Genomic DNA, 27,481 nt, shown 5'->3' on the forward strand with positions numbered 1-27,481 from the left:
CTGACTAGTACTGATTGCATAATTGAGCATGATAACAAACATACCTGTTTTCTTTTCTTTCAGTCCTACTCTTGTTATCCATATCTAGCTGAACATCTCAAAAACAGGACTCAATAGTGGTTTAACTTACAAAAGTATTTTCAGTTTAATAAAACCATCTTCCCACCCTATTCTGCCTGTTTTCTCCTTTATGAGAAAAACGCCTTACTGTTGCCATATCTCTTATTTCATTTTCCTGTTCCCAACTCTAGGATTTTAACCCTACTACTCCACTACGACTGCCCTTGTCTGGGCCCTCACTGACTGTCACATTGATAAACCCAAATGTCTCCTCTTAGATTCACCTTTCTTTTGATAGTTGTTCTCCCTTGCATTGTAGATTGTTCTTACTTTACTCTTCTTTCATGGTTCTCTTTTTCCTAGACCTCTTTATATCAGTGTTCTCATTCTTAGAAGTCCTTAAAATAGCTGTGCCCTTCTGAAATTATGTTTGACTCTTTTACTTCTGCACTCTACATTCAGACAAACAAGCAATCTATTGGCTCTTCTTTTAAATTAGCTTTTTATTCTATCACTTTTTGGTACAATGTAGACAATAGAATAATGTTTTTGTTCTCATATAAGTAGGGTAGAATGGTGCAACCCATAATTCTAATTGTGCTTTAAAAAAAAAGAATTCTGACTTTTAGGAGGGTTTTTTGTTTGTGGAGGGGGTTGTACAGTTCTAGGGTTTTAACTGCCCAGCGCTATCCTTGAGCTTCTTTTACTCATAGCTTTTTTGCTGTACCACTTGAACCACAGCTCCATTTCTGGCTTTTTTTTGGGGGGGGGGCGTTAATTGGGAAGAAGAATCTAATCTCATAGACTTTTCTGCCTGGGTTGGCTTCAAACCATAATCCTCAGATCTCTGCCTCCTGAGTAGCTGGGACTACAGGAATGTGCCACTAACACTTGGCTTAAAGGTTTTTACTGTATGATTCAGTCTTGACAATAGTCTTATAAAATTATATTTATAGTCCATAAACTCTCTTTCTAATATAATTTCCATAATCTCTTTTAAGTAGTGGTAATATTTTCTTATCATGTTTTTATTAGCTTTATATTAGTTATACAGAGGATTTCATTGTTACACTTCCACACATATTTATGATATATTTTAATTGATATTACCCCTCTGTCACTCTCCCTGCATAATTTTTAATCTCTCTATCCAATATCAGATGTATTAGCCAGGTGCTGGTGGCTCATGTGTATACCCTTAGCACAGCTCAAAACTATTCTAGGCAGAAAAGTACAAGAATGGGCCGGGAGTTTGGCCAAGTGGTTAAAGTGCTTGCCTAGCATGCATGAAGACCCGGGTTCGATTCCTTGGTACCACATATATAGAAAAAAGCCAGAAGTGGTGCTGAGGCTCAAGTGGTAGAGCTCTAGCCTTGAGAAAGTCCAGGGACAGTGCTCAGGCCCTGAGCTCAAGCCCAAGACTGGCAAAAAAAAAAAAAAAGAAAAAAGTACAAGAATAACTAGCAAGAAGCAGGCCTAGAAACATGGCTTGAGTGTTAGAGCAGTAGCCAGGTAAGCAGTATGAGTGAGCACAGTACTCTGAGTTCAAACCCCAGTAATGCCAAAAGAAAAAAGAGGCGGGGAGTATATAAGTATAGCTCATGAGGGGAGAAGGCACTCAAGACTCATCGTGCATCTACCACAAAATTAAGGAAAGTAATGGGAAGGTTGGGTCGAAGAGAAATGAGTTAATGACACTGATCACGAGAATTAAATTCATAAACTGTTAATCAGTACCTACTTAGTGCTTAAAGATAAAAAATGAAGTATAGCTCTTTAATTTGTCATTTTTCCATATTTTATGATGAAAATATGATATTACAAGATTAATGGTATTCCCAATATAATAAATAATTATAAAACTAAAGCACTTTTTATTTCTTCTTTAGGGGTTAGAATTGCAAGAAACAACCTGTCATACTATAGAAGCCCGAAGAGTTGATGAAGTATTTGAAGGTGCTTTTGAGCAAGAACACACCAAAGTATGCTCCTTTAATGAACACTTTGGAAATATCTTGACACCCTGTACTGTTTTGCCCGTAAAAGTATATTCTGATGCCAAGAATGTCCTGTCTGGAATCATTGATTCTCATGACAACTTAAAAGAATTTAAAGATGACCTTCTCAAAGTACTTGTGTGGATACTTATTCAGTACTGCTCCAAAAAGCCCAGCATGCAGGAGAATATACCCAAGACTGAAAATAAAAGGGAAACATCTCTAATAGTCTTGCCTGCTTTGAATAGTGTACCTCATCCCAGATCCCTGGAAGACACAGATAGTTCAAGTTCTGCAACTTTCAACGACTGGTCTGATGATGGTAATCTTTTTGATGATGAGCTAACCATCACAAAAGGAAAAGAAGAAAAAAATAACTTCAAAGTGGTACCAAGTACAAATTTGCCTATTCCAGGATCAGTCAACTCACAGAGAGCCAGTGATCATCCCTCAGGCACAGTTCCTGAAAATGATCTTTTCAAAATAATTATGTTAGGATACCCTGCCGTAGACAAAGGAAAACAAGGAGACCTGGTATCTATCCCTCTTAGGGAGTTCTCTTGTTCCCATTCTCACTTACTGAGCTTACCTCAAGAATGGACACCAAGTTGTATGCCCAGTTCTAAAATGAAGGAGATGAGCTCGTTATTTCCAGAAGACTGGTACCAATTTATTTTAAGGCAATTGGAATGTTTCCCCTCAAAAGAAAATGCCTCAAGTGTACTAGAAGAGATTGCAAAGGATAAAGTTTTAAAAGACTTGTATTGTCATACAACAATGACTTGTTATTTTAGTTTATTTGGAATAGACAATATGGCTCCTACTCCTGGTCATATATTAAGAGTTTACAATGGTGTTTTACCCTGGTCTAGTGCCTTGGATTGGCTCACAGGAAAGCCAGAATTGTTCCAGCTAGCTCTGAAAGCATTCAGGTAACTCATTTCGATTATATACAAGTTGTATAATTGGCCTAAAAAGTCATTTTATAGTTACCCAAAAGACTGATTTCTACTGTTTTAAATCATTTCTTAAAAGTGAAAAAAAAATGGGCTGGGAGTGTGGCCTAGTGGTAGAGTGTTTTCCTAACATGCACGAAAACCCGGGTTCGATTCCTCCATGCCACATACACAGAAAAGGCCGGAAGTGGTGCTGTGGCTCAAGTGGTAGAGCACTAGCCTTGAGAAAAGCCCAAAAATAGTGCTTAGGCTCTGAATCCAAGCCCCCAGGACTGGCAAAAAAAACCCCAAAACTTATTTACTGTGATATATCTGCAGCTCAGTTAATTTCTTCTTTTAGCTGTTGCTGCTGTTTTTGTTTGGCTTAAACTCAGAGTCTAGGTACTGTCCCCATTGCTTAGTTGTTTCTCTCAAGGCTAGGACTTTACTTCTTGAGCCATCTCTGGCACTACTTCTCAGTCTTAGGTGGTTAATTATCAGTCTCAGACTTTCCTGCCTGTGGTGGCTTCAGACTGTGATCCTCAGATCTCAGCCTCCTGAATAGCCAGGACTGCAGGTGTGAGTCATTGACACCCAGTTCCTTCCTTTGCTTTTTATGTTAAGTACTCTGGCTTACTAGATTTCTTCACTTCAGCAGCTTCCTTTCTCAACTTTTTATCTAAAATACAGACTATTTAAATTCAAAGTCTTAAAAATATTGATTGAAAAAATCTACTTTATCCATGGAGTTGATTTCAAAATATCCTAAAATTGTTTGGGTCTTCATTGTTTTAGGTATACTCTGAAACTAATGGTTGACAAAGCAAGTTTAGGTCCCATAGAAGACTTTAAAGAGCTGTTCAAATGCCTTGAAGAATATGACAGTGATTGGTACATTGGCTTGGTATCTGATGAAAAATGGAAGGAAGCAGTTTTACAAGAAAAGCCATGCCTGTTTTCTCTGGGATATGATCCTAATATGGTAAGGTTAAAAATATTTTTTAAAACATTTTCATAAAAAAAATTTTCATATATTAACCCTAAAGCTTAGAAATCAGTTCCAAAATATTTGAACTGAGTGATATATGATATAACATTCTAGCTGTTAATTCTAGCTGTTACAGTTTTCAAGACATTTATAATCATGACTTCATGGTCAAAATAGCTGGCCATGTACACAGGAAGATCACAAGTTCAAGACCAGCCTGGGCCACACCATTTCCTGATGCTTGTAATCCTAGCTACTCAAGAGCCTGAGATGTGAGGATCTCAGTTTGAAGCCAGCCCAGATAGGGAAGTCCAAGAGACTCTAATCTCCGGTTAACCACCAGATAACTGGAAGAAGAGCTGTGGTTCAAAGTGATAGAGTGCTAGCTGAGCAAAAAAGCTCAGAGACAGTTCCCAGGCCATGCATTCATGCCTTATGACTAGAAAAAAAAAAGTCCAATATTGGAACACCTAATTCATTATTTTTGCCAACTGAAGAAGCAATTAAAATGTTATATATAACAGCTAATCTGTAAATCAAGTACATGTAACTTGCTATAACATCTTTAGCAAGATGGATTGTATTCTTATGCCCAGTCAAGTGTGAGAATGATGGCTTTGCTTTTAATTTTCTGAATGAAAATTAATTTGTACACAGAAAATTCTTTGTGTTCTATTTCTTCCCCAAAAGTACCAAGGTTTGAGCTCAAGGTTCTACCTCATGAGTTATACCTCTGGCTCTAGATTTTTATTTATTTATTTATTTATTTATTGCTTTAGGTTATTTTCCAGATAGGGTCTCATGTTTTGGTTGAGACTGGCCTCTAACCTGAGATCCTCCTACCTATAGCATGACGCTGGGACCACCAGTGCCTACCCTCCAAAACTGACTTATTAAGATAGAGCTTGCTGCCTCTTTTGTCTGGCTGGTCTCAGACTGCCACCTTGTCTATTTCTGCCTCACGTGTAGCTGTGATTATGTGTGTGAGCCACAATGTCCAGCTAATAAACTATTCTCTATTCTAATAAAACTTTCTCTTACTGACATCTCTACTATATTTTAAACAAATCTACCCTGAGAATTCAGAACTTCCAAATACAAGATGGTTGTTTCAGGATTAAATACTTGTTCTTACACTTAAAAAAGGTCATTGTTTTTGCATAGTACGAAAGATTCAACCCTACTGGGAGTTCCCAGTCTATCATAGTGTTAGGACTTCTTCTACAAATGCTCTCCCAAAGAAAAACTAAAGGAAACAAAATTAAGAACTAAAATCCCCAAAATCATCCTAAAGGCCTACAGCAAATTAAGAAAAATCAGTTCTGGAAAATTAAATTCCTTATAGGAAAACCCCAATACGAACAGCAAGAAAGCAGTATTTGGACCAAAAGCACAGGATTCTCTTTCCCTTCTGCTCTCTACTGGAGGACTGTTTTCTCATCTACTTTCTAGCTACATGTTGCTAAAGTCAACAGGTAGACTCCCTTCTAGCCATCTCTCTACACAAGGCAGAGGCTTTCTCTTGGGCATGTTGTCACTGAAAATACTGATTACTTATTAATAAGATACAGGCTATATAAGGTAAGTTAAGGCAAGTTAAGGCATGTGGTCCCTGTTCCATTCCATTAAGTGCTCATCTTCTAAACCAGGAATGTCTAGATCCAGAACTCCACCACACAAACCCATCACAAGAAAAATAGAGCTCCAAAACTCTTCCCAAAGGAGTTGGTTCCATTTACAACAGTAAAAATGGACAGTGGAGACATGGAAACACAAGATGTTCTTAAAAACACTGAAAGCAGTGGCAAAAAGGAATTATAAAGAGAAATACTTATGTCATTGAACATATAAGGTAAATGTAAACTGGCTGGATAACAAGAAGAGAAACAACAAAGAAGCCCTTCTGAGATCAGAACAGATACCCACACACTAAAGGCAAACGCTCCTTTGTAAAAGTCCACGTTTAACTGGATCTACCTATAGAGCAATTTATCTTTCTGTGCAGCAGTCATCTGGAAGTCAGGGAAACATAACAGTTGGGTGTTAGCATTTAACAAAGGGAGTCCTCCCCAAACCTAAGGTAACTGGGCATTCACTGGGCTGCATTCCTAGAAGAGTAATATCTGAGGTATAACACATTAGGGGTACTTGGAGCAAGCAAGTTTACTTCTCTAAAGTTATAAAGTCATTTACTAAACAAGTATCTAACAAATGGCCTATGACAGAGAGTGAGTAATTTCTGTAAGGTTATCTAAGATGCCCAATTTTCAACAAAAAGTTTAAAACATGCAAAATATAAGGTCTGTCCCAAGAAGGTTGCTCTAGCCTCTCCCACTCCTTCACCTCCATTACCTAGGTAACTGACATACCTGGAGGCAGTTACCACTCCCTTCTCTGAGTTCATATCATGGACCACTTCCCTAAGATCTTGGAGGATACCAGGGTCTGAGGTCACATCCGAATCCAGCTAGGTCACATCCTCATCCAGAGTGGCCACCCCTGCCCCACCTGGCCATGCCATCAAATAGGGAACGACAATAGAGACAAACTATAAAAAGAAAAAAATTACATTAGAAGGGCTCAGTAGTAGATTTGAACTGGCAGAAGAAAGATCAGTAGAGATTATACTATACAATCCAAAGAAGAGGAGAAAAATGAGTTCAAGTTCAGGATGGGCATACAAAAAAAGGAAAGAAAAAGAAAAACATGGAATTATATAAGTATTAAGTCTGTAGTATTTATAAATATAATATGCCTAATAATATCACAAAAAGGAAGAAAAGAGAATAGAACTATGTAAAAGTAACATTACTATGTTTTACTCGTTAGTTGTAAATTAAGATTGAGTTAGGTTAAAATGGTAAACATCTGATACTATTGCTGAAGAAGTGGAAAACATTCAAAGAAAATGTCAGTTACAAAGTATTTATGTAAAAGAAAAATCATAATGGAATAAAGGTGAGACAAGACAAGGAGATAACAATACCAACTACATCAATTATAAAAATATTGTTGGGAAAAGTTAAACATATGAATAACGTTAAATGAGAATGGATTAAATAATCTAAACAAATCTAAACAATGAAACTACATGTTGCCTACCAGCCACACACTTTAGATTCCAAAACAAAGTTCAAAGTAAAAAGATGAAAGCCGGGGGCTGGGAGTTTGGCCTAGTGGTTAAAGTGCTTGCCTAGCATGCATGAAGACCCGGGTTCGATTCCTCAGTACCACATACATAGAAAAAAAAAAGCCGGAAGTGGTGCTGAGGCTCAAGTGGTAGAGCTCAAGCCTTGAGAAAGTCCAAGGACAGTGCTCAGGCCCTGAGCTCAAGCCCAGGACTGGCAAAGAAAAAAAAAAAAAGATGAAAGCCGGGTGTGCTGGCTCACTCCTGTAATCCTAGCTACTCAGGAAGCTGAGATCTGAGGATCAAGGTTCAAAGCCAGCTCAGGGGCATGGCATTAAGGACAGTGAGATTCTTATCTCTAGTTAGCCACTAGAAAACCAGAAGTGGCACTGTGGCTCAAGAGGTAGGGCTGTAGCCATGAGCTGAAGAGCTCACAGACAGTACCCAGGCCCAGAGTCCAAGCCCTGAGACTGATCTAAAAATGAAACAAACAAAAAAAAAGATTTTTCCTGAAAATAGAAACCTCAAGGCAATTGGAATACTTACACTACTAACGGGTAGACTTTAAGAGAAAAACAATAAAAGAATCAGCCCACAGGGTCCGGGAGTTTGGCCTAGTGGTAGAGTGCTTGCCTAGCATTCAGGAAGACCCAGGTTCGATTCCTCGGTACCCCATATACATAGCAAAAAGCCGGAAGTGGTGCTGAGGTTCAAGTGGTAGAGCTCTAGCCTTGAGAAAGTCCAAGGACAGTGCTCAAGCCCTGAGCTCAAGCCCAGGACTGGCAAAAAAAAAAAAGAAAAAAGAATCAGCCCATTATAAATACAAATAATTAATGAAACACACACCAAAATACATGAAGAAAAAACTGACAGAAACGTGGAGAAGAACAAAAACAACTGGAGATTTCTATACCTCCATTTTCCATTGTGCAAATTGAAAAAAAAATCACTAACAGATGCGAGCAGCACTAATCCAATAATACCAGACACCTGTGGAGTGTCCCTCCTAACAGTGACTCAGCATGCATCCAACTGTGCATAGGGTCATCCAGATGCTAGCACATGAAACACATTTCCATACATTCAAAAGGATCAGTGGACGCCTTCAAATATGTCCTCACCACAACCAAAAGAAAGGTATCAAAGTTACAGATACATTCCTAAGAACTCAGTGGCGCAGAGATCCAAAGTGAAACAGGAAAATACGTTGAGTTAAAGATGAAAACCCCATATACCAAAACTTTGGAAATGGATTTAATGTTCTCCTTTGAGAGACATATAGCTATCCTGTTGATTAAATGACATTTTTCTTCACATACTTATTTAGAGAGCTAAGATAATACAACTGAATTTTTAACCTAAAGGTAAGTTTTTATCTTAAAGGTAAACTAATTTGTGTGTGCTAGCTAGCCCTGGGCTTTTGTGCTAAGGCTAGCACTCTACCACTTAAGCCACAGCTCTACTTCCTGCTTTTGGGTGGTTAATTGGAGATGAAAGTCTCATGGATTGCTACAAACAGCACTCGTCAGAACTCAGCCTCCTGAGAGGCTTGGACCACCAAACCCAGCTTGCGTGTACATTTGAAAATAGTGTTTTCCTTTTTATTAATCTTGAAAGAAGGCTTACCTGTGATGGGTTTTTTTTTCTCCAAGGATAGAAACAAAGTAAGATCTAAATGTAATCTTTCTCTTTCTCCTCCCACTCCTGTTACACTTGAAAGAGAGGTTATACTAGCAGAGTGCTTACCCTTCAAGAATTATTGGTACAAGTTGGGAAGTTAAATTCTGAAGCTGTTAGAGGTCAGTGGGCCAATCTCTCGTGGGAATTGCTTTACGCCACCAACGATGATGAGGAGCGCTACAGCATCCAGGCACATCAACTACTTCTCAGAAACCTCACGGTGCAAGCAGCTGATCCTCCCCTGGGCTATCCAGTTTTCTCATCAAAACCTCTCCCTATACATTTGTGTTAGAAAGCCCCTTTCCACTTGTAATGCCATCAGAGGAGGCAATATGTGCAAAGCTGCAATGTCCTCCTTCATGGTGAAAAACACAACAATCTTATGTCTAACATAAAGCTAGAATTAATGGCCAATATTTGTGCTCTGTAGCTTATCTTAGGCTTTGACAGTTAAACTTTTGTTTAAGATTGGTTACTAAATTTTTTATTGCTTTGTTAGATGTTTGATAGGTGACTTACCTTACAAAAGTCAGCAGCCACGTAATTACATAAAAAGCATGTTTATCAGTGTTTTTAATGATAATGGATCCTTTTGAAGCTTAACATAATGTATACATGTATTTATTTGAAAAATAGTTTTGTAGTATTTTCAAATGTACTGTTTTATTTTTGCATTTAATATGATCTAAATGTTTCTATATAATATATTCCTTTTTATCATAATACTTCAATCCAGAAACCTTAAAAGCTTTTAATAAAATTTCTCCAATAAACTTTATGTTCAGTTTCGCAGTTTTTATATTTAATGTTAATTGGGTCATTTAAAATCAGGCATGTGCAACAATTCAGCTCTGGCATGGCCTCTAGAAGCCCGTATGTTCAGTCTTGTTCCCCAGAATGGCTCTATTGAGAGATGGAGGAACCTTTAAGAATGGGATCCTCATAGAGATTCTAGGTCATTGGAAGCATGACCTTAAAGGAGAAAGGAGGACTCAAAATGCTTTGTTCTGTCACAAGCCCAAAGCAATGGGGTCATTTGGTCATGAACTGAAACCTTAAAACTGATCCAAAAATAAAAACTTTTCTCTGAGTTGACTGTGTCAGGTATTTGTTGCAGTAATGGAACATTAACATCAAGAGACAAAACAACCTGATCCAAAGACAAAAGGAAAACAGACCCCCCCAGGAGACCAAATAATAGTAACTAAATATAGACTCTCAGATTGTTAGTGTTTTGACTATACAAAAGGTAAGATTGAAAATTTGAACAAAGAATTAGTAACTATTAAGAAGAATCAATTACTAAATCCAAAAAGAAAAAAAAAATCTGGGCACTGGTACTCAAGAGGCTCAGATCTGAGGATCTCAGTTTAAAGCTAGCACAGGTTGAAAAATCTACAAGACTCTGAATACCAGATATTAATTGACACACACATATATCAGAAAAGTTAAACTGAAGGTAGTGAAAGAAATAAAATGATGTAGATGAGAACAAAAACTGACATAATGGAAATAAAGTAAATCAAGTACACCAGTTGCTCTGAAAACTTTATAGAGCTTTTGAAAATCAATATGAAAAGTCCTCAAAAGTGTTAAAATAGTAGTATAAAACATTCAGCAATTCTACTTATACATATATATTAAATATACTTTCCATTGTTGCTACAAAATACCCAAGGATAGTACTGTATAAAGAACACTTTTTAAGCTCACAGTTTTGAAGCTTGAAATCCAAGATCAGTGCCTCATCCATTTGCCCTGGAGACAGACTTCACTTAGCTTTAATAACAGGACAGAGAACACTGAATTCTTAGGATAATCTTCATCTAGTAAGGTGGAAAATACCACCCACTTTGGTGGCTATTCAGAAGAATAGTTCACTAATACTAAAGCATTCCAATAGAGCAAATTACATACCACAAGTAATAAACTATGGCTGCTGTGGTTCTGCTTAATGCTTCAAATTGCAATTTATTTCTACCTGTCCACTCTTCTTAAAGATTAGAAACAGGGCCGGGAGTTTGGCCTAATGGTTAAAGTGCTTGCCTAGCATGCATGAAGACCCGGGTTCGATTCCTCGGTACCACATACATAGCAAAAAAGCCAGAAGTGGTTCGGTGGCTCAAGGGGTAGAGCCCTAGCCTTGAGAAAGTCCAAGGACAGTGCTCAGGCCCTGAGCTCAAGCCCAGGACTGGCAAAAAAAAAAAAAAAAAAAAAAAAAAAAAAGATTAGAAACAACATGGAAGCAGAAATATTCAAAATGCTGCTTTATATTTTCTCAGTGTTCTGCAATACAGTTTTGCTGCTATGCTATAAAGGTTTCTGTTCTTTCAGTAGGTAATGTTGCAATTTAATCCCAAAAGCAACAGTAGTAACAGTCATGACCTCTGGGAGATGAATGAGATTAGGTACCCTTAAAAAGGATTTGGCATGGAATGTTTTCCTGTTATCCTTCCCCGACTTCCTTAACAGAGGACTGAGTATACCCATCTGGAGGAACAGTAAAAAGGTATCTTAGAGGAACAGAATAACCAGCCAGACCCCAGTACCTTGACCTTGGGCTTTCCAGCTTCCAGAACTGGAAAATTTATATTTTTATAAATTTAGTATAATTAACTTTTCTTTTGTTCAAGGATGTAATATGTGTTTAACAGCTTTTTGCAAGATTCATGACAATAATTTAGAATTCATTGTATGTTGAAACTTGATTCAAAACTTAAAGAAATCTTAAATTAGTCTTATATTGATTAGTCTTCTTTGTAGATGAGACTGGTGTAGTTCTCCAATTGAAAACTTCCAACTGCTTCTATTAGTCATGTTTTCTCTTCCAGACTTTAAAATAAGAGGAATCTGCATCCTGTGAAGGAATGAAAGTAGCATGCATTAGTTTTTAACAATTAAGGCCTTCTGGTTTTGGTTTTGTTTTGGAAGCCTGGAGTTTGACCTTAGGACCTGGGCTGTCCCTAAGCTCTAAGATAGTGCTCTACCACTTGAGCCACAGCTGCACTTCAGCTTTTCGGTGGTTAATTGAAAATAAGAGTCTCTATAAATTATACCGTACTCTGGGCATTCACACACAGTGAGACCAAAGGAGGACACTCTGAGAAGAGGAATACAAAGGTGCAATGCCGACATGCATCTGATCATACAAAATAATATTTATTGGAATGAACTCCAGAAAATAGAAATGAGATTTTTCCTTTGTTGCTGTTTTTTTGTTTTTGTTGGTTCTTTTATCTGTTCTTAGGAGAGCAAGCAGGAGGGCACAGAAATGGTGGGACAATGTGTAAAATATGCAGCGATGATACTCACTAGACACTATGTTGAAAAGGATCTATACAACCTTGTGGGTGGGAATGGGAGGGAAAACGGGGAGAGCCCAAAGGACAGGGTCACACTGTCCAAAAAGAAACGCACTCAGTACCTGACTTGTGTAACCATAACTTTATAGTAACAACTTAAAACCTGTTTTCATTGTCCTTTCCAAGTAATCAGGAGTCTTCCAATAAGGAAAAGTCCAGATCTCCATGGATTCATGGCTGAATTCTATATGACTTTTAAAATTGAACTAACAAGTACTCCTTAAACGTTTTCATGAAATAGAAACAGAAGGATCTATTCCAAACACATTTTATGAAGCCAGCATTACACTATTCCCAAAGCTAGGTAGGAATCCAATGGGAAAAAAAAACAAACCAATATCTCTGATGAACACAAAGCTCATCAATACAATACTAGCCAACAGAATCCAGCAACTAATAGAAAATATATGTACATTATCTGGTTCTATCCCAGAGATGCAAGCCTGGTTTAAAGAAAAGAAAAAGAAGAAAGAAAGTAAGTCTTACAGACTTTTCCTGCCCAGGTTGGCTTCTAAGCTGCTAAGATTAGAGGTATGAGCCACCAGTGCCCATCTAATCCTGTTTTGAGGCACTAGCTATATTATTAATCACTGTGAAGAATTATTTCAAAACTTGAACAAATGCTTAAAGGAGATTCTAGAGCTATATACAAAAAAAAAGCTTTATGTTTATCACTATTATAATTTCTAGCGTTGGTCAGATTCTACTCATGTCCTTTGTTAAATGCTAAGTTTTCTTATTACAAATAAGCGCTAATAATTTCTCATAATTGTCCTTGTAACTGCAGATAAGTAATAGTACTAGAATTATTTAGGAAATAACTATTAAATTATTTGTGAACACAGTATATTTAAAGAAATAGGACTGGGGGTGTGGCCTAGTGGTAGAGTGCTCACCTAGCTGCATGAATCCCTGAGTTCCATTCCTCGATACCACATACACAGAAAATGCTGGAAGTGGCGTTATGGCTCAAGTGGCACAGCGCTAGCCTTGAGTAAAAATTGTCCAAGGACAGTGCCCAGTCCCTGAGTTCAAGCCTCAGGACTGGCTAAATGAATTAACTAAAGCATTCTAATAACCCCTAATATATTATTTTCATTTGGGAAGATAGACATTTATTTCTTTCAAGAACTTTCACTAGGAAAAACAAAATATATTAACAAAATTTAGCAGTGTAGCTTTGTTCTTTGGTTTTGTGTAAAAGAAAATGAGTATTCATGTCTCAGAAACAGTACTGGGAAATGAGAGGACATTCAGTTCACCATTTAAAAAAGAATGATAAAACAATAAAACTATGCACAAGCAATTCAATAAAGAGAGTATCAGGAAAAGCCACTGACTTTAGAAAGTCTAAATGTAATCAAACTGTGGTGTCTAGGTGGTGTTAATTTCTTACAGTTAGATATTTTGTAAGCAAAACAAAATAATCATGTGGAAATTTCAGACAAGAAGCTCTCCAATCTCTGCCTCTCTTTCCCTCTAAAATAATTATTTCTGTAATATATTCTTTTTCTAAATTACTGATAAACAATTCAGAATGTAAATTGGTACCAAGATTATGATGAATAGTATGGAGATCCCTTTAAAAAGTTTCAAGAAATTGAATTATGGGCCAGGAGTTTGGCCTAGTGGTAGAATGTTTGCCTCGCATGCATGAAGATCGCAGTTGGATTCCTTGGTACCATATATATGTAGAAAATGCCAGAAATAGTGCTGTGGCTCAAGTGCTAGAGCTCTAGCCTTGAGAAAGCCCAAGGACAGTGCTCAGGTCCTGAGTTCAAGGCCCAGGACTAGAAAAAAGAGGGGGGGGGAATAGAATTATTATATGACCTTCAGTAATGTCATTTACTGGTCATTCATTACTCCATTTTCTGTGGTTCTGACAAAATAGCTGAGACTGTGTACTGTATAAAGAACAAGCAATTTCTATATAACAGGTGTGGAGGCTCAAAGTCTCAGACAAGGGGGTGTCACCTGTCAGCTTCTGATGAGGAATCCCTCCGCTGGGTCCTAACTTGGAGGAACAATGGAAACAGAACCAGCCACGTATAGAAGGGAACATATTTGTTGGGTGGACTTGCTTTATGACAAATGACTCCCTCAAAAAGCAACCCTGTTCCAGTGAGAAGTAGAGTAGCCCTTAGGAGGCTAAAACCTCAAAGACTAAGATTGAATGCCAGCCTGAGCTGAAAAGTCTGTGAGACTATCTCAAATTAATCTCCTGGATTGAGGCCTGGTTCAAGTGGTAGATCAACAGCTATGAGCAACAAGCCACCTAAGAGTGCCAGGGCCTTCACTTGATCCAAGCTCATTACATTTGTGATATTTATACAGTATACAGTTTTGAGGAGCAAAAGAGACATTAGCTGTCTCAGAAACAGTTAATCACGTTCCCCACTCAGTGCTGTAGGAAAAATGATGAAGGAACAATCAGCCTTTGTTTTCAGACATGGATGTGAGTACAAGAACAGAGTGATTTAGGAGCAAGGCAAAAAGGGAGGAAGCACACATCTATCTTCAGAGTGCAGCAGGTGATCTGCCAGGAACATACAGAAAGATGACCAGACCTGGGGAGAGCTGGGAGGGAAGGCCAGGTAATCAGTTCGAGGAGGTGACAACTGAGGTGGGACCTCAGGTGGTTAGAAGATGGTGGGGAGAAGTAGTGAGGAAAGAGTATTGAGATGCTGTCATACAATAAGTGTAAAAGGAAAAATATGGCAAATTTTCACTTGATTTTACCTCTTAGCAACCTTAATTCTCCAGACTAGTAATAATTTATATCATTAGATATGTGTAGAAACAATATTTTGGTATCTTTATGTTTATATCCTAAGAGCACAGAAAATGTGAAGTAGTAGAAAATGTACTTTTCTGCAAAACTGGTATATATTTTAAGAAATACATAAATCCTTCTTACCACACCCTTCTTAAAGTTTTCAATCCTTTTCTTCGAAAGCTTGCTGATTAACCACCAGCCAAAGGTTGGCATATACTGACATATATATACTGCCAACAAGAAAGGTTGATCACCAATCCAAACTTCTTTCAGGTCATTGGCCATGGAGATGAGCATCAGTTGCACACAGCGACTAGTTGCCATCTTGTACAACTGGTCTCCAGCATTTCCTACAGTCTAAAAACAGTTGTAAAAAAAAGTGAACATGGAGTCCTTATCTAGGTTATATCACAGAAGTCTTAAGACCAAAAGACCATCCAGTCATGTGGCTCCATCATTTAGGTTTTCAGGCTCATTGAGCACTCCCAGAGGGACTAATGGGAGTTATAAATTCAACAATATTTCCAACGCCTAACAGAAAGAATACACTTACCAGATAAGACTATGCAGGCTAATTCATGGATGAAGAATTTTTACTTTGTACATGTGTGGGGAGGACAGGAGTATTTGAGTGTGTCTCTACTAAGACCTGGACTCAGGCATTTGCATTCATGCCCTTGTTTAGATTTTTTTGCTCAAAGGAAAAACAAAAACAAAAGATCCAGGTGCTCTGCCATTTGAACCATCCCTTGGGTTCCTGCTTTTTGATGATTAACTAGATCAGAATTCGCATAGTCTTTTATGCCAGGCTCATGTTGACATCTGATCCTTAGATCATGGCCTTCACAGTAATTAAGGTTACAGGTATGAGCGATTAGTGGCCCAAATGGATTTTTTACTTTTAATCAGAATTGCTGAGAGTGCTAGATTAAAGCGGTTTCTTAGTGGTGAACAAACCTATTGTGTAACAGGACACATGATAGTAGACCACTTGGTGTTACTTTTGCAATTTATTAACCTTAATTAAAACTAGTGGCTGAAAGCACAGTGTTGTTAATTAGGTTTTGGGAGTAATTCCTAACCACTTCTTTTTTTTTTTTTTTTTTTTGCCAGTCCTGGGCTTGAGCTCAGGGCCTGAGCACTGTCCTTGGACTTTCTCAAGGCTAGAGCTCTACCACTTGAGCCTCAGCACCACTTCCGACTTTTTTCTATGTATGTGGTACCGAGGAATCGAACCCGGGTCTTCATGCATGCTAGGCAAGCACTTTAACCACTAGGCCAAACTCCCGGCCCTTCCTAACCACTTCTGACATTTTAAAAATACTGTTGATATAACACACCAGGCACCAGTGACTCACTCCTGTAACTCTAGCTACTCAAGGGCTAAGAGTTGAGTATTGCAGAACAAAGCCAGTCCAAGTAGAGAAGTCCATGACACTCATCCCCAGTTAACTACAAAAAAAAAAAAAGTATCTTAGGTGGTAGTGTCAGCCTTGAATAAAGCTACGAGTTCAAGCCTGACCTGACACCAAAAAAAAAAAAAAAAAAAAAGATATAAATAGTAATATTCCCAACAGGAATTTTTACCTTCGTGGTTTCCTCAGTTAGGGCATTCTTCACAATATTTGACTGCACAGGTCCGGGGCACACAGTGGAAATGGATATGCCTGGATAGCTGGCAAGTTCTGCTCGGAGAGCATTAAAAAAGCCCTAACAGAAAAAAGGAAGCAATAACAAAAATAAGAAAAAGATACATGAAATTCAATACAGACACATCAAAACATGTTCTGTATTGCCTCAGGGAGAAAAAAAGGAAATGAAATCACAGAGTATATAGAAGAAAGCCAAGGTGGACTCCAGTATGTCATGAGGATGTGATGTGAACACAGAGAAAAGTGGCCAGGTTGACGAGCCTAGGTTCCAAAGAGCAGAAATTGTATCTTCTCTCTCTGTTCTAGTTCTGTTGCACCATGTGGCACAATACAAGGGCTCCATACTCACCTGTAACACAAATACAAGAAAGCGTGGCTGAAGACATGTCCTCTATAAAAATCCTTTCCCTATCCCCACATCTCACACCTGCTCAAACAACTTCACCCAGAGATGGCTGCATCCCCCAGAGGCACTGCAAAGTCAATTCTGTCAAACTTGAATTTGAGCAACCTTACCCGAAGAGCATGCTTGCTGGCACAATAGCCACTGGAAAGGGGTACAGATACAATTCCCGCAAAGCTATTCACAGTTACAATCTTCCCTTGCTTCCTCTCCAGCATATGAGGTAGGACACACTTAGTCAAGGACACTGTCCCTAGGTAGTTAACGTCCATTAGCTCCTTGAAGACATCTATGCTGGATTCCATAAACAAAGAACGCTGAGATATCCCACCATTGTTGACCAGAATGTCGATCTAATTTAAAAAAAGAACATTTTCAAAGTGAGCATTTTGAGAACGTACCTAGGTGATAGCTGGTTTTATCATTAATGTTAGAACCAATGGGGCAATAGAATATCTCTAGAAATGAGCAATAATAAGATGATATAACTAGAATTCATCTACACAAGTCTCATTTTTGCCAAGCACCAACGGCTCACACCTGGAATTCTAGCTTCTCAAGAGGCTGAGATCTGAGGATCACAGTTCAAACCCAGCCTAGGCAAGAAAGTCTGTGAGACTACTTATCTCCAATTAAACACACACACACACACACACACACACACACACACACACAGCCAGAAGTGGCTCTGTGGCTCAAGTGGTAGAGCAAAAGAAGCTCAGGCACTGGCCGGGAGTTGGCCTAGTGGTAGAGTGCTTGCCTAGTAGGCATTAAGACCAAGGTTGATTCCTCGGTACCACATACATAGAAAAAAAAAACAACAAAAATGGTGCAATGGCTGAAGTGGTAGAGCTCTAGCCTTGAGAAAGCCCAAACACAGTGCTCAGGCCCTGAGTTCAAGCCCCAGGTCTGGCCAAAAAAAAAAAAAAACAAGCTCAGGCACAGTGCCCAGGTCTGGAGTTCAAACTCAGGACTAGCATTGTTCTGCAAAGAAGAATCAGTTATTGTAAAGATGTGAAAAGCAATTATCTAAAGCTAAAAATACAGAGATTAGAAGGCCTTCTTTGTAGGCCTCATCTTGCTGTGTGGAACCCATCCGTCAAGCTCTCTGTAAATGAGAGAATCCAAATCTCATCAGCAATCACTTCTAAGCCAGGCAAAGCAACAAAATGAATATTCTAGCAACACACAGAGATGTTACTTACTTTTCCAAACTTCTGGAGAACAGTTCTGGTTGCCACCTCATGGGAACTTCTATCAGTCAAGTCAAGGGGCAAAATCAGAATATCTTTTTCCTTTAAACTGCCATTCTCTAAATAAAGACACACAAATACTACTGTGCTATTACGTCATTAGTCATTAGAAATCCTTGTTATTCCCATTTTAGCATTAACCATCCCATACCTTACAAGAGGAATTGGCAATCCTATCATTTCTCCGGGGCCTTGTGAGTGTTTCTTATTTAGCAGGAAGAGGACAGTGGTAATACAGAAATATCTTAAGGAAAAACTGGCTGGCCTATCAAGAAGGAATGGCACGCTGCACTCTGGCAAAACTCTTATAGTAGAATCAAAAGATTATACTATCAGATTAAAAAAGAACGAGGCTCAAGAAAATGAGTCAAGGGAAATAGCACAAATCTATATGATTCCAGAACTTAGAAGAGTCTGTAGAATGGTAAGTTCAAGGACAGCTTGAGATTCATTATAAGATCACATCTCAAAAACAACAAAATTAAAAAATAAAAATGTAAATAACAAAAAGCAAAATACAATACCTTAAAAAAAATACAGAGCCATATTATGTTTTACAATAGATTAACCAAATTTGTTATCTTAACAAAATACTTTTTAACACACAGTTTATATTATAGTTTGGTAAGAAGCTCAGAAGCCTTGGGCCAAGAGTTTGGCCTAGTGGTGCAGTGCCTGCCTAGTATGCACAGAGACCAGGGTTCGATTCCTTGATACCACATATACTAGAAACGCCAGAAGTGGTGCTGTGGCTCAAGTGATAGAGCACTAGCCTTGAGAAAGCCCAAGCACAATGCTCAGGCCTTGAGTTCAAGCCCTAGGACTGGCAAAAAAAAAAAAAAATGCTAAGAAGCCTTGTAACAACAGCTTCTCTTTAGAGGCTAAGGTCTACAAGAGATAAGAAGACACAATGCACTATTTGTTTCTCACCTAGAAACAGTAAGTAGGACTATCACTGGCCCTTCCTTCTTCTATTCATCAAAAGAACAATTGAAAGTAATTTTCCTGAACCCTGCCTTTAAATAGAAGAAGTGCCAATAAGAGCATAGGAGAATGATTCAGTGATAAGGGCCTTGTTAGACAAGCATCTGACCCTGAAGTCCATCCTCAATACCATGTGTAGAGCAAGAGTATGACAGCAAGGGTGAAGAATGCCAGTAAGTAAAGCAAGCAAGACTTAAAAAAAAAAGTATTAAAAGTACATTATTAAAGGCTTGTGTGTTAAAATAGGAAATAGTGAAACACTGTGTATGTATTAAAAGCAACCAGAAGCCTTGTATCAATGGTCTAACAGAAAAAGAAAAATTAACATCTCTGTAGGAGCAAACTTTACAAATCACGGCCATGGAGGACCAAAGATGAGAGAAATGGTACAGCGTGGCCAAGTGTCAATGGATGATGAATGTAATCCTAGCTATTCAGGGGGCTAAGATCTAGAGGACTGCAGTTCCAGCCCCAGCCCAGGCAGTACAGTTTGCCAGACTCCATTTGCAAAATAACCAGCAAAAAGCAGAGCAGGGCATGCAACTCAAGTGACAGAGCACCAACCTAGCAAGTATGAGGCCTAAGTTCAAACCCTGATACTACTTTTTTTTCAAGGGGGAAAAAAAAAAGATGACAAACAGAAGCACAAGAGGCAGAGGACTTATAAACTAGTATCAAGAATTAAGTTTTGTGTCCTTGCTGACGGTGTATGGGGATGAATTCTCACATTGGTCTGTGGTTAGCTCAATCAGAGATAGAAAAGAATGAGTTTTGAAAGAATGATAGATGACCAAAATGTGACCTGGGAGAAAATTCAAAATTATCTCAGTTTAGATACTAAAGTCCCTAGCATGTAGTAACTTTTCTTAAGGCTGTTGTTTTTAAAGCAGCCAAAACCCAAGCCATCAAAAATACAAACACTAGGCTAAGGCTGGTGGCACATACACATCTAAAATCCCAGCAGGCAGGTCTCTGAGGTGCCTGGCTTCAAAGCCAGCCTGTTCTGTACACTGTAGTACATTAAAGGCCAGCCTGAGCTATCAAGTGAGACCTTGTCTCAAAAAAAATAAAAAATTTAACACTGCCTTAGCATACAAATATGAAAGATGAATCCCAGGTTTTATTTTTTAAACCTAAGTTCATTCGTTTTCTTCTATCCTATATGATAGAAGTTTTACATCATCCCACATGACTTCAACATTTGACATTAAGCAAAAGTGAACGAGTCCAACTTTGTTTCAGTGTCATTACAGGCTTACGCCTGTAATCCTAACTACTCAGGAGGCTGAGATCTGAGGATCAAGGTTCAAAGCCAGCCCGGGCACAAAAGAACCTGAGACTCCATTTCCAGTTAACTCCCAGAAAATAGGAAGTGGGGCTTGGCTCAAGGGTAGGGCAGTAGCCTTGAGCTGAAGAGCTCAGGGACAGCACCCAGGCCAAGTATAAGCCCCATGACACACTCCCCCCCCCCCAAAAAAAAAGAAACAGAAAAATCAAATTATACTTCTGCAAAGCTATAAGTCACTCAGTGACTAAAAATCCACCAGAATTTGAGAAATGGTGGCTACTCCCTAACACTAAGGGTCACTGCAAAAGCTAGGTAGACTAGGATCTATGGGTTTTGGCTGCTTTGCACTATAATAAAGAGAAGGCAAGGGCAGCCCTTTGGGAGATGACAAAAGAAGAGGTCAAGGTCAGAGTGCTTAGAGCTCTGGAAGCATCACCTCATCTCTCAAAATTTCCCAGAGTTTCAAGTGAACTGGATTCTGACTCATTTCTAGCAAGCTCGACTGCTGTTCTGGATTTACTCACCCAGGCATCTTCTTTTTACCCTCTCCAGCTCATTTACTCTTCTGGCTGATAGCACAAGAGAAACTCCTAGTTTAGACAATTGGTAAACCAGCTCCTCGCCAATGCCACTTGATGCTCCAGTTACCCACACCACCATATCCGTCAGCTCCCATTCTGTGGGGGGGAGGGGGGAGAAAGGCCAGGGAGCAAAGGAGGCACAGATTAGACCCTCACTGTAAAGAGTAGAAAACTTATGTAAATCTTAAAAAAAATGTTGAATCTCTTTAAAATGAAAACATCTATCTAAAGGCTTAAAAAATGAATTGAAACCACACTTTCTGTTGCTGTTTGCCAGTCTAGGTCTTGAAATCGAGGCCTCATGCTTAGCTTTTTCACTCATGATTTCACTCTACCACTTGAACCACATCTTCATTTTCAGCTTTTTGTGAGGTACATGGATATGTGACCCATGGATTTGTTTTGATTAAGCTAGTTCCAAACTTCTATTTTCAGATCTAAGCATCTGAGTAGCTAAAATTATAAATGTGAGTCACTGGCACCTGGCACAAGCCATATTATTAATAATTGTACGTGTGTGTGTGTGTGTGTGTGTGTGTGTGTGTGTGTGTGTGTGTGTGTGTCCATGCGCACGTGCATGCATGAGCATGCTTGAACTCAGGCCCGGGCACTGTTCCTGAGCCACAGCTCTATTTCTGGTTCTTCAGTGGTTATTAGAGATGGTCTCACAGACTTTCCTGCCCTGGCTGGCTTCAAACTGCAATCCTTAGATCTCAGCTTCCTGAGAGCTAGGATTACAGGAGTGAGCCACTGTCACCCAGCACAGAATTTCATACATTCCAGAATTGTGAGAACCTGTAAATGCTGAGCCGTGAGGTCTAATAAAGAGAATTAGAATGACATTCTCTGACTCTCAGAAAGTTGGGAAGGGCCCAAGGAAGACTAATTCACTCAGCACTATAGAAACCCAAGATTCTGTCCTAAATCTGAGTTAATTAGTATCCAAACTTCTTTGGACCTTGGAGTTAAAACTGTGGTTGTTTATCTCTGCTTCCAAAGACAAGGAAGTCACTGATCCTGAGATTGTTTCACTTGCTTATGTCTATAACTTCAAAGAGATTGCTACCTTACTTCCTGCACATACTCCCCTATCTCATAATTAACAAATACTCTATTAAGGGAAAGTTGAGCTGATTGGTGCTGGCAAGAGACACAGGCCCCCTGACTCCCCCAAACCAATTCCATGGTCAGTTTCCATCACTGTGTTATTAACAGGACTCTGCAGGATGAGGTGCTGGCAGAGGTTTGCAACACAGAATCTTGTTAAAATCTCCAGATTATATTCCTAGTTAAGGCTTCTAAACCCTCAGTTGGGCTCCAAGGTTCTCATCTAAGTATTTGATGAAAAAAAGTGAAGCTTAGTGGATAGAAAGTCAATGCCTAGACGTAATTTCCTTGTCTGTTAGATGAGGAATTCAGAGGAGATGATCACAGTGGGTCTTGACCAATTTTTTGTTCTATTTTTCCAATTTTTTGCAGTGGACATATTGATAAATAATCCAAATATACCAACTTTTGCTCCATGTTTTGATATAATTCAAAGTAATATCTTCTCTATTTGACAGTGACATCTAATGTCTATCAGATAATATCATTTTACCAAATTGGTGTGTTCTCATCTTAAGAGAATCTTGAATTCATACAAGATGGAAGAGACAAAACAGAGATAATGCATTCTGCTTGCCACATAATGTTCCTGTGAACGACTAGAATGTCACAGTACTAAAGCAATGACAAATGGTTTATCTGCTCACTGCCCATCAGTCACTGTGTACTAGACAATTCCTATGGTACAATTTCCCTCTGTAGCTTCTTGCAAGAAAATAACAAACCAGGTATCACTTAACTCCAGAGATCTGACTTTAGATCAGAAAAATTAAAATCAGAAATCTAGTGACCTGTTTTAGTTAAACTAGTTTAAAACTGCTTCAAGGGAAAATTTTTAATCCTGTTTGGTTACCAGAACCAGCTCTGGAGATGTCAAATGCCAGCTTCAGCACACTAGCAGGGAGCATCTGCCCACATGGGAGCGCCATGCCTTTATTTTCCCATGACCAGAAATGCAAGTCAATAAAGCACTTTACCTCTAGACCACTCTCCTGGCCCACCATAGATACTTTTAAATGTTTCTCAGACATTCAAGAAAATAGAACTTGTAGATAGCTCTGAATCTAGCACATAGTCAATGCTTACGAAGTGCCAATTCTAATTATCACTAAAGAGGTTGAGCAGAAGGATTTTACAAGACATAATACCCTTAATCAACCACTCACATGTTTCATTTTCTTCTAGCAGGGCAACAGGACTCCTGGTCTTAGTGGCTCAATATTATTTTAAAAAATATATATTTTATTACACTCTATGAACTTAACACATTACCTTATTAAAACCCTACTAAGGACCTTATGAAGTAGGCATGATTATCTCAGTTTCACAGAAGTAGAAGCTGAAATCCAATGAGATTCATATACCCTTCTAATCTATAAACTCCTTCAAGGCTGGGAGCCTGTCTGCCTTCTTCAGGGCTGTGACCTAAGTGCCTGGCAGAGACTGAAAGACAAATACCTACTGATTAAATACCCATGAGCCCGAGCAGACCTGTGATAAGAGCCCAGGCCCATCTAGCTGCAAAGTCCACACTGACCATTATCCTATGCTGTGTCACATCAAGGGTAAAAGGCCTACCTCGTGGCCCAGTGCTCACTTCCTGGTTTTGGAAATCCAACCTGCCTGTCTCCTGGTTGGGAGGTTTGGCTGTGGTTTGTGATGTAAAATAAGGCTACCTTGAACCCATGGATTGGCCCCGCTGCCCTATCTGACCCCACCTACCTCCCCCTGTCCTGCCTACTTTTATGTTAATAGACAATCCTGCTTCTTACTTTAGCCCCTGGTATCTTCCCATTAAATGAGTCTGCTGTGACATTCTCCCTGGCACGTCTGTGTTTTCCCTCTGAAGAGGGAGGGTTGGGTGAAGGTGGCCAGCTGGCCCTATCCTTTCTCAGTCTAGTCTTAGTCGGGGCGTGTTCTCTTTGCCCTTACTGCTGGTCAGGAGGCAAAGAGTGCTAAAAACCCCAACACTATGCAACACTATGCTACACTACAAATGATCAGGTTTCCCCCCCCCCCATGCCTTTCCCACACAGGCAAGTGTTTCACCACTGAACAACAGTCCCCGCTTTAAATAGCATCAATGCTTTTTTTTTTTTTCTGCCAATCCCGGAGCTTAAACTCAAGGCCTGAGCACTGGTCTTGACTTTTCTCAAGGCTGGAGCTCTACCATTTGAGCTACAGCACTACTTCTGGCTTTTTCTATGTATGTGGTACTGAGGAATCAAATCTTTGTGCAAGCTAGGCAAGCACTCTACCTCTAGACCACTCTCCTGGCCCACCATAGACACTTTTAAATGTTTCTCAGACATTCAAGAAAATAGAACTTGTTGAGTGCCAGTGGCTCATACCTACTCAAGAGGCTGAGATCTAAGGATTAAGGTTCAAAGCCAGCCAGTCTTTAGTGGAGAAAGCTAAGAAACAGTACTCAGGCACTTATTTCAAGCTCTGGTTCCTGTACTCACACACAAAGGAAAGATGGAAGAAAGGGAGGGAGGAGAAGAGGAAGGGGAAATACTATTTATCCTTTTGAAAAATTTGCTGTAAACATCTCCAACTCTACATCTGAGCTACAGTGTTTGCTGTTCTTGAAACATAGTTGCATAAATGACTAAGAAAAATTAAGAACAGAAATCATATTCAAATGCTTACCCTATCAATCCTTATTCCAAAGTGTGGCAAAATTCAGATTCTACAATCAATGTGGTTTCCTTGGGAAGTATTTACTAACCATATTAGAGTTAGTGATCATTTTATTTTTTCACCAGTAATAAACATTAGGTAAAACCTTAAGTAAAGCCTTAATGCTTACCTTAGTACAATCTCAGATCTCACTCCTGTTTTTTTCACCCTGAACAATCTATGTTTAATTTATCACTGACTTTTACTTACCAATTCTAGAGACTCTGCCACACAAAATGATCTGAAAGCAGATCCGTAAGAGTTAAAAGAAACCTAGAGCTCAAACCCATGACCAACAACAACAACAAAAAACCTAGAATTGATGCCCAATCCAGTTTGAGAATTCTCTCTTCTGGCCTGGATTGCTCTGTTTTTCTCTCATTCCTAGAAGGATGTGGGAGCTGGTGTCTCTGAACTGAGGGTGCCTGCTGCTGCCTGCTCTTGTCCACTCCCAGTTCCTGTCCTCTCCTATTAGTCCTTACATGACAGGGCCTCCAATTTCCTCCCACCCAACCCATCTCCTCTGCACTGCTCACATAGATCGCAGTTGCTGTTTCAGACAGAGACAGCAAACATCTATGATGGCAGCCCACACTTGCCTAAACTTTTCTGGCACTTTGCAGCTGCCTCACTTCATGGCTATGGTTAAACTAAATTCTGAGTTTTCCCCATGGCCTTCCATGCTCTAGATTTGTGCCATGGATGTTTCAGAACAAAAGTGCAGTATCTCAAATCAGTCACCCTATGTGAGATATGGAGATACAGGGAGTTTCTCTAGAAGATAAGCAACAGACCAGGGACTAGGGGCAGGCTAGGGATAACTGTATTTTTTTTAACCACACATCTTTTGGATTTTTTTAATTTCGTATTACATGAACTGTGTTGCCCAATTAAAAATAATAAACTTACAGAGAAACACACACACAATACTCACATGGTGGCTGATTGTGCACTTGAAGTGCACCTGCTTAAGTTGGTCAATCAACAAAGTCCTACCATTAATAAATGCATGGTATAATGGGGGATTTTGCTTTCAAAGTAAGAAAAAGTCCACCAGCCACAACTTTCTATTTGCCATAGTTGGTGACCTTTACAACACAAAATATTGTACTGTTTGATAGTTTTTTCAGTCCCCAAAGAACAATTTTCACCCTTTCACACACACTACAATCACCGACCCATTTAGAAAAAAAAAAAAAAAAAGATAGGCTATCTATTGAGCTACCAGCACTTATTTTCAAGCAAAACCAATCACATGTGTTGGGAATTTTCTTTCTGGAACTTAGGTCAGGAAAAAAAAAATCACTTTACAGTGCTTAAACATACATCCAAAGCACACTTTTGAGAGGGTCGTTTCATATGACTATCTACAAAACAATACTGGTAACACCAGTTTTGTTAGAGTGGTTCTAACACTGGGTCAGTGATCACACAAGGCAGAACCTGGGTTTAGCAAAGGAACCCACAAATACGTTGTGTGGCCATTCACCATGAAGCAAGGTACAGAGTGGAAGCCAGCTACGACCTTGTTCCTGAAAATATTAAAAAATAAATTTTTTTAAATCCATCATCAGTGAGTGGGTCGGTGAGGGACTTGGAATATTCTCAGATTTCATTTCCAGACCACAGCAGAGTAGAAAGTGGAGGAGCCATGACTTCAGGAAGAAACCGAAGTCCCCTGGCCCCCAGGCACTTTCGCAAGCTTGCTCGGTAGCTTGGCAAGCTCCGCAAAGGTTTCCCAAGATGGAACGGGAAACACCACAGCCGGGCGGAGCCTCCGCCCCCGGCATCGCGTCTTCTTCCCCGACCTTCAGCCCCCCAAAGGCGGTACCTCGGGGAGGGCGACAGGCCCTCGGGCCGCCGCGACCCGTCCTCGTGGGGCGGGCGGCCTCTCGCGGGGATGCTCACCTGGGCGTCGTCCCTGCCGCTCGGCCCACATCAGCGTCAGGTCGCAGTCCGCCCGCACGAAGCACAGCAACACCACCAGCACCAGGAGCAGCGCGCACAGCTCCAGCAGCCACAGTACCAGTGCCCAGCTCATGGTGGCGGCTCCGGACTCCACCGCCCGAAGAAGCCCAGAGCCACTGCTTAGAATTCAGCCTCCCCGGTCCGGCTCCGCCCAGACAGAGAGAGATGTGAGGCGAGGCCCGTGGGGCGTGGCTACGGCATCCCGCCCCGCCTCACCCCGCCCAGTCCCGCCCAGAAAGAAGACCGGGGGCGTGGCCTAGGGCCTCTAGCTCCGTCTGACCCGCCCATTTTCCCCTCAGAAAGAACTTCGGCTTCCGGCACCGCCTCACCTCGATCAGCTCCGCCCATAGAGGGGATAGAGGGCGTGGCCCAAGAACTCGGGATCCACCCTTCCCCGCCGGACTGTACCCAATGAGCTGAGAGGAAGGCGTGGCTCTGGCTCTTGGACTCAGGCTCTCCAGCTCCGCCCCTCCATCCCAGGCTGCCCTGCGAGGGGAGTGGGCACTAGGCGTTGAGGGGCGGAGTTGATACTAAGGGTTTCTGTCCTTCCATGCTCCTGATGAAGCGTTGCTGCAATAAATGGCTTGGATGTCCTAACTGCTTGGCAAGACTTAATGGCAGGAATTAATTTTTTTAAA

At 40.0% G+C, this 27,481-nt stretch overlaps 2 protein-coding genes across 6 annotated transcripts in view; one reads left to right on the top strand and one right to left on the bottom strand.

Moving 5' to 3' along the window:
• Pcnx4 (pecanex 4) overlaps positions 1 to 9,556 on the top strand; it is a 32,829-nt gene extending 23,273 nt beyond the window's left edge. For 4 of the 5 annotated variants that reach the window (XM_090344220.1, XM_090344221.1, XM_090344222.1 and 1 more), the window contains 3 exons: positions 1,950 to 2,989; positions 3,788 to 3,974; positions 8,828 to 9,556. In XM_090344220.1, the coding sequence (XP_090200346.1) occupies positions 1,950 to 2,989; positions 3,788 to 3,974; positions 8,828 to 9,079 (1,479 nt within the window). In that variant the 3' untranslated portion in view covers positions 9,080 to 9,556. Of the gene's footprint in view, positions 1 to 1,949; positions 2,990 to 3,787; positions 3,975 to 4,759; positions 6,137 to 8,827 lie in introns of those variants that run through there. The other variant, XM_090344223.1, reaches the window with a different exon arrangement.
• A 766-nt stretch (positions 9,557 to 10,322) lies between these two features.
• Positions 10,323 to 26,993, bottom strand: Dhrs7 (dehydrogenase/reductase 7). Its single transcript, XM_090344225.1, has 7 exons — positions 26,784 to 26,993; positions 21,030 to 21,182; positions 18,186 to 18,292; positions 17,094 to 17,333; positions 16,513 to 16,635; positions 15,067 to 15,282; positions 10,323 to 11,644 (listed from the first exon to the last, which is right to left on the bottom strand). The coding sequence occupies exons 1-7, from the start codon at positions 26,914 to 26,916 to the stop codon at positions 11,597 to 11,599; spliced, it is 1,020 nt and encodes a 339-aa protein (XP_090200351.1). The 5' UTR covers positions 26,917 to 26,993; the 3' UTR covers positions 10,323 to 11,596.
• Positions 26,994 to 27,481: the final 488 nt, after the last annotated feature.

The sequence above is a fragment of the Megascapheus bottae genome, chromosome 14, assembly GCF_031878675.1.
Source record: "Megascapheus bottae isolate mThoBot1 chromosome 14, mThoBot2.hap1, whole genome shotgun sequence".
NCBI classification, from domain to species: domain Eukaryota; kingdom Metazoa; phylum Chordata; class Mammalia; order Rodentia; family Geomyidae; genus Megascapheus; species Megascapheus bottae.

What these genes read in the sequence shown, in the direction of transcription:
- Dhrs7 (XM_090344225.1), bottom strand. Translation starts at nt 26,916, where the DNA reads ATGAGCTGGGCACTGGTACTGTGGCTGCTGGAGCTGTGCGCGCTGCTC. An exon ending in GCGGCAGGGACGACGCCCAG is followed by an intron (nt 21,183 to 26,783) that starts GTGAGCATCCCC and finishes TCCCCCCCACAG; the next exon opens with AATGGGAGCTGACGGATATG. An exon ending in TTCTCCAGAAGTTTGGAAAA is followed by an intron (nt 17,334 to 18,185) that starts GTAAGTAACATC and finishes TTTTTAAATTAG; the next exon opens with ATCGACATTCTGGTCAACAA.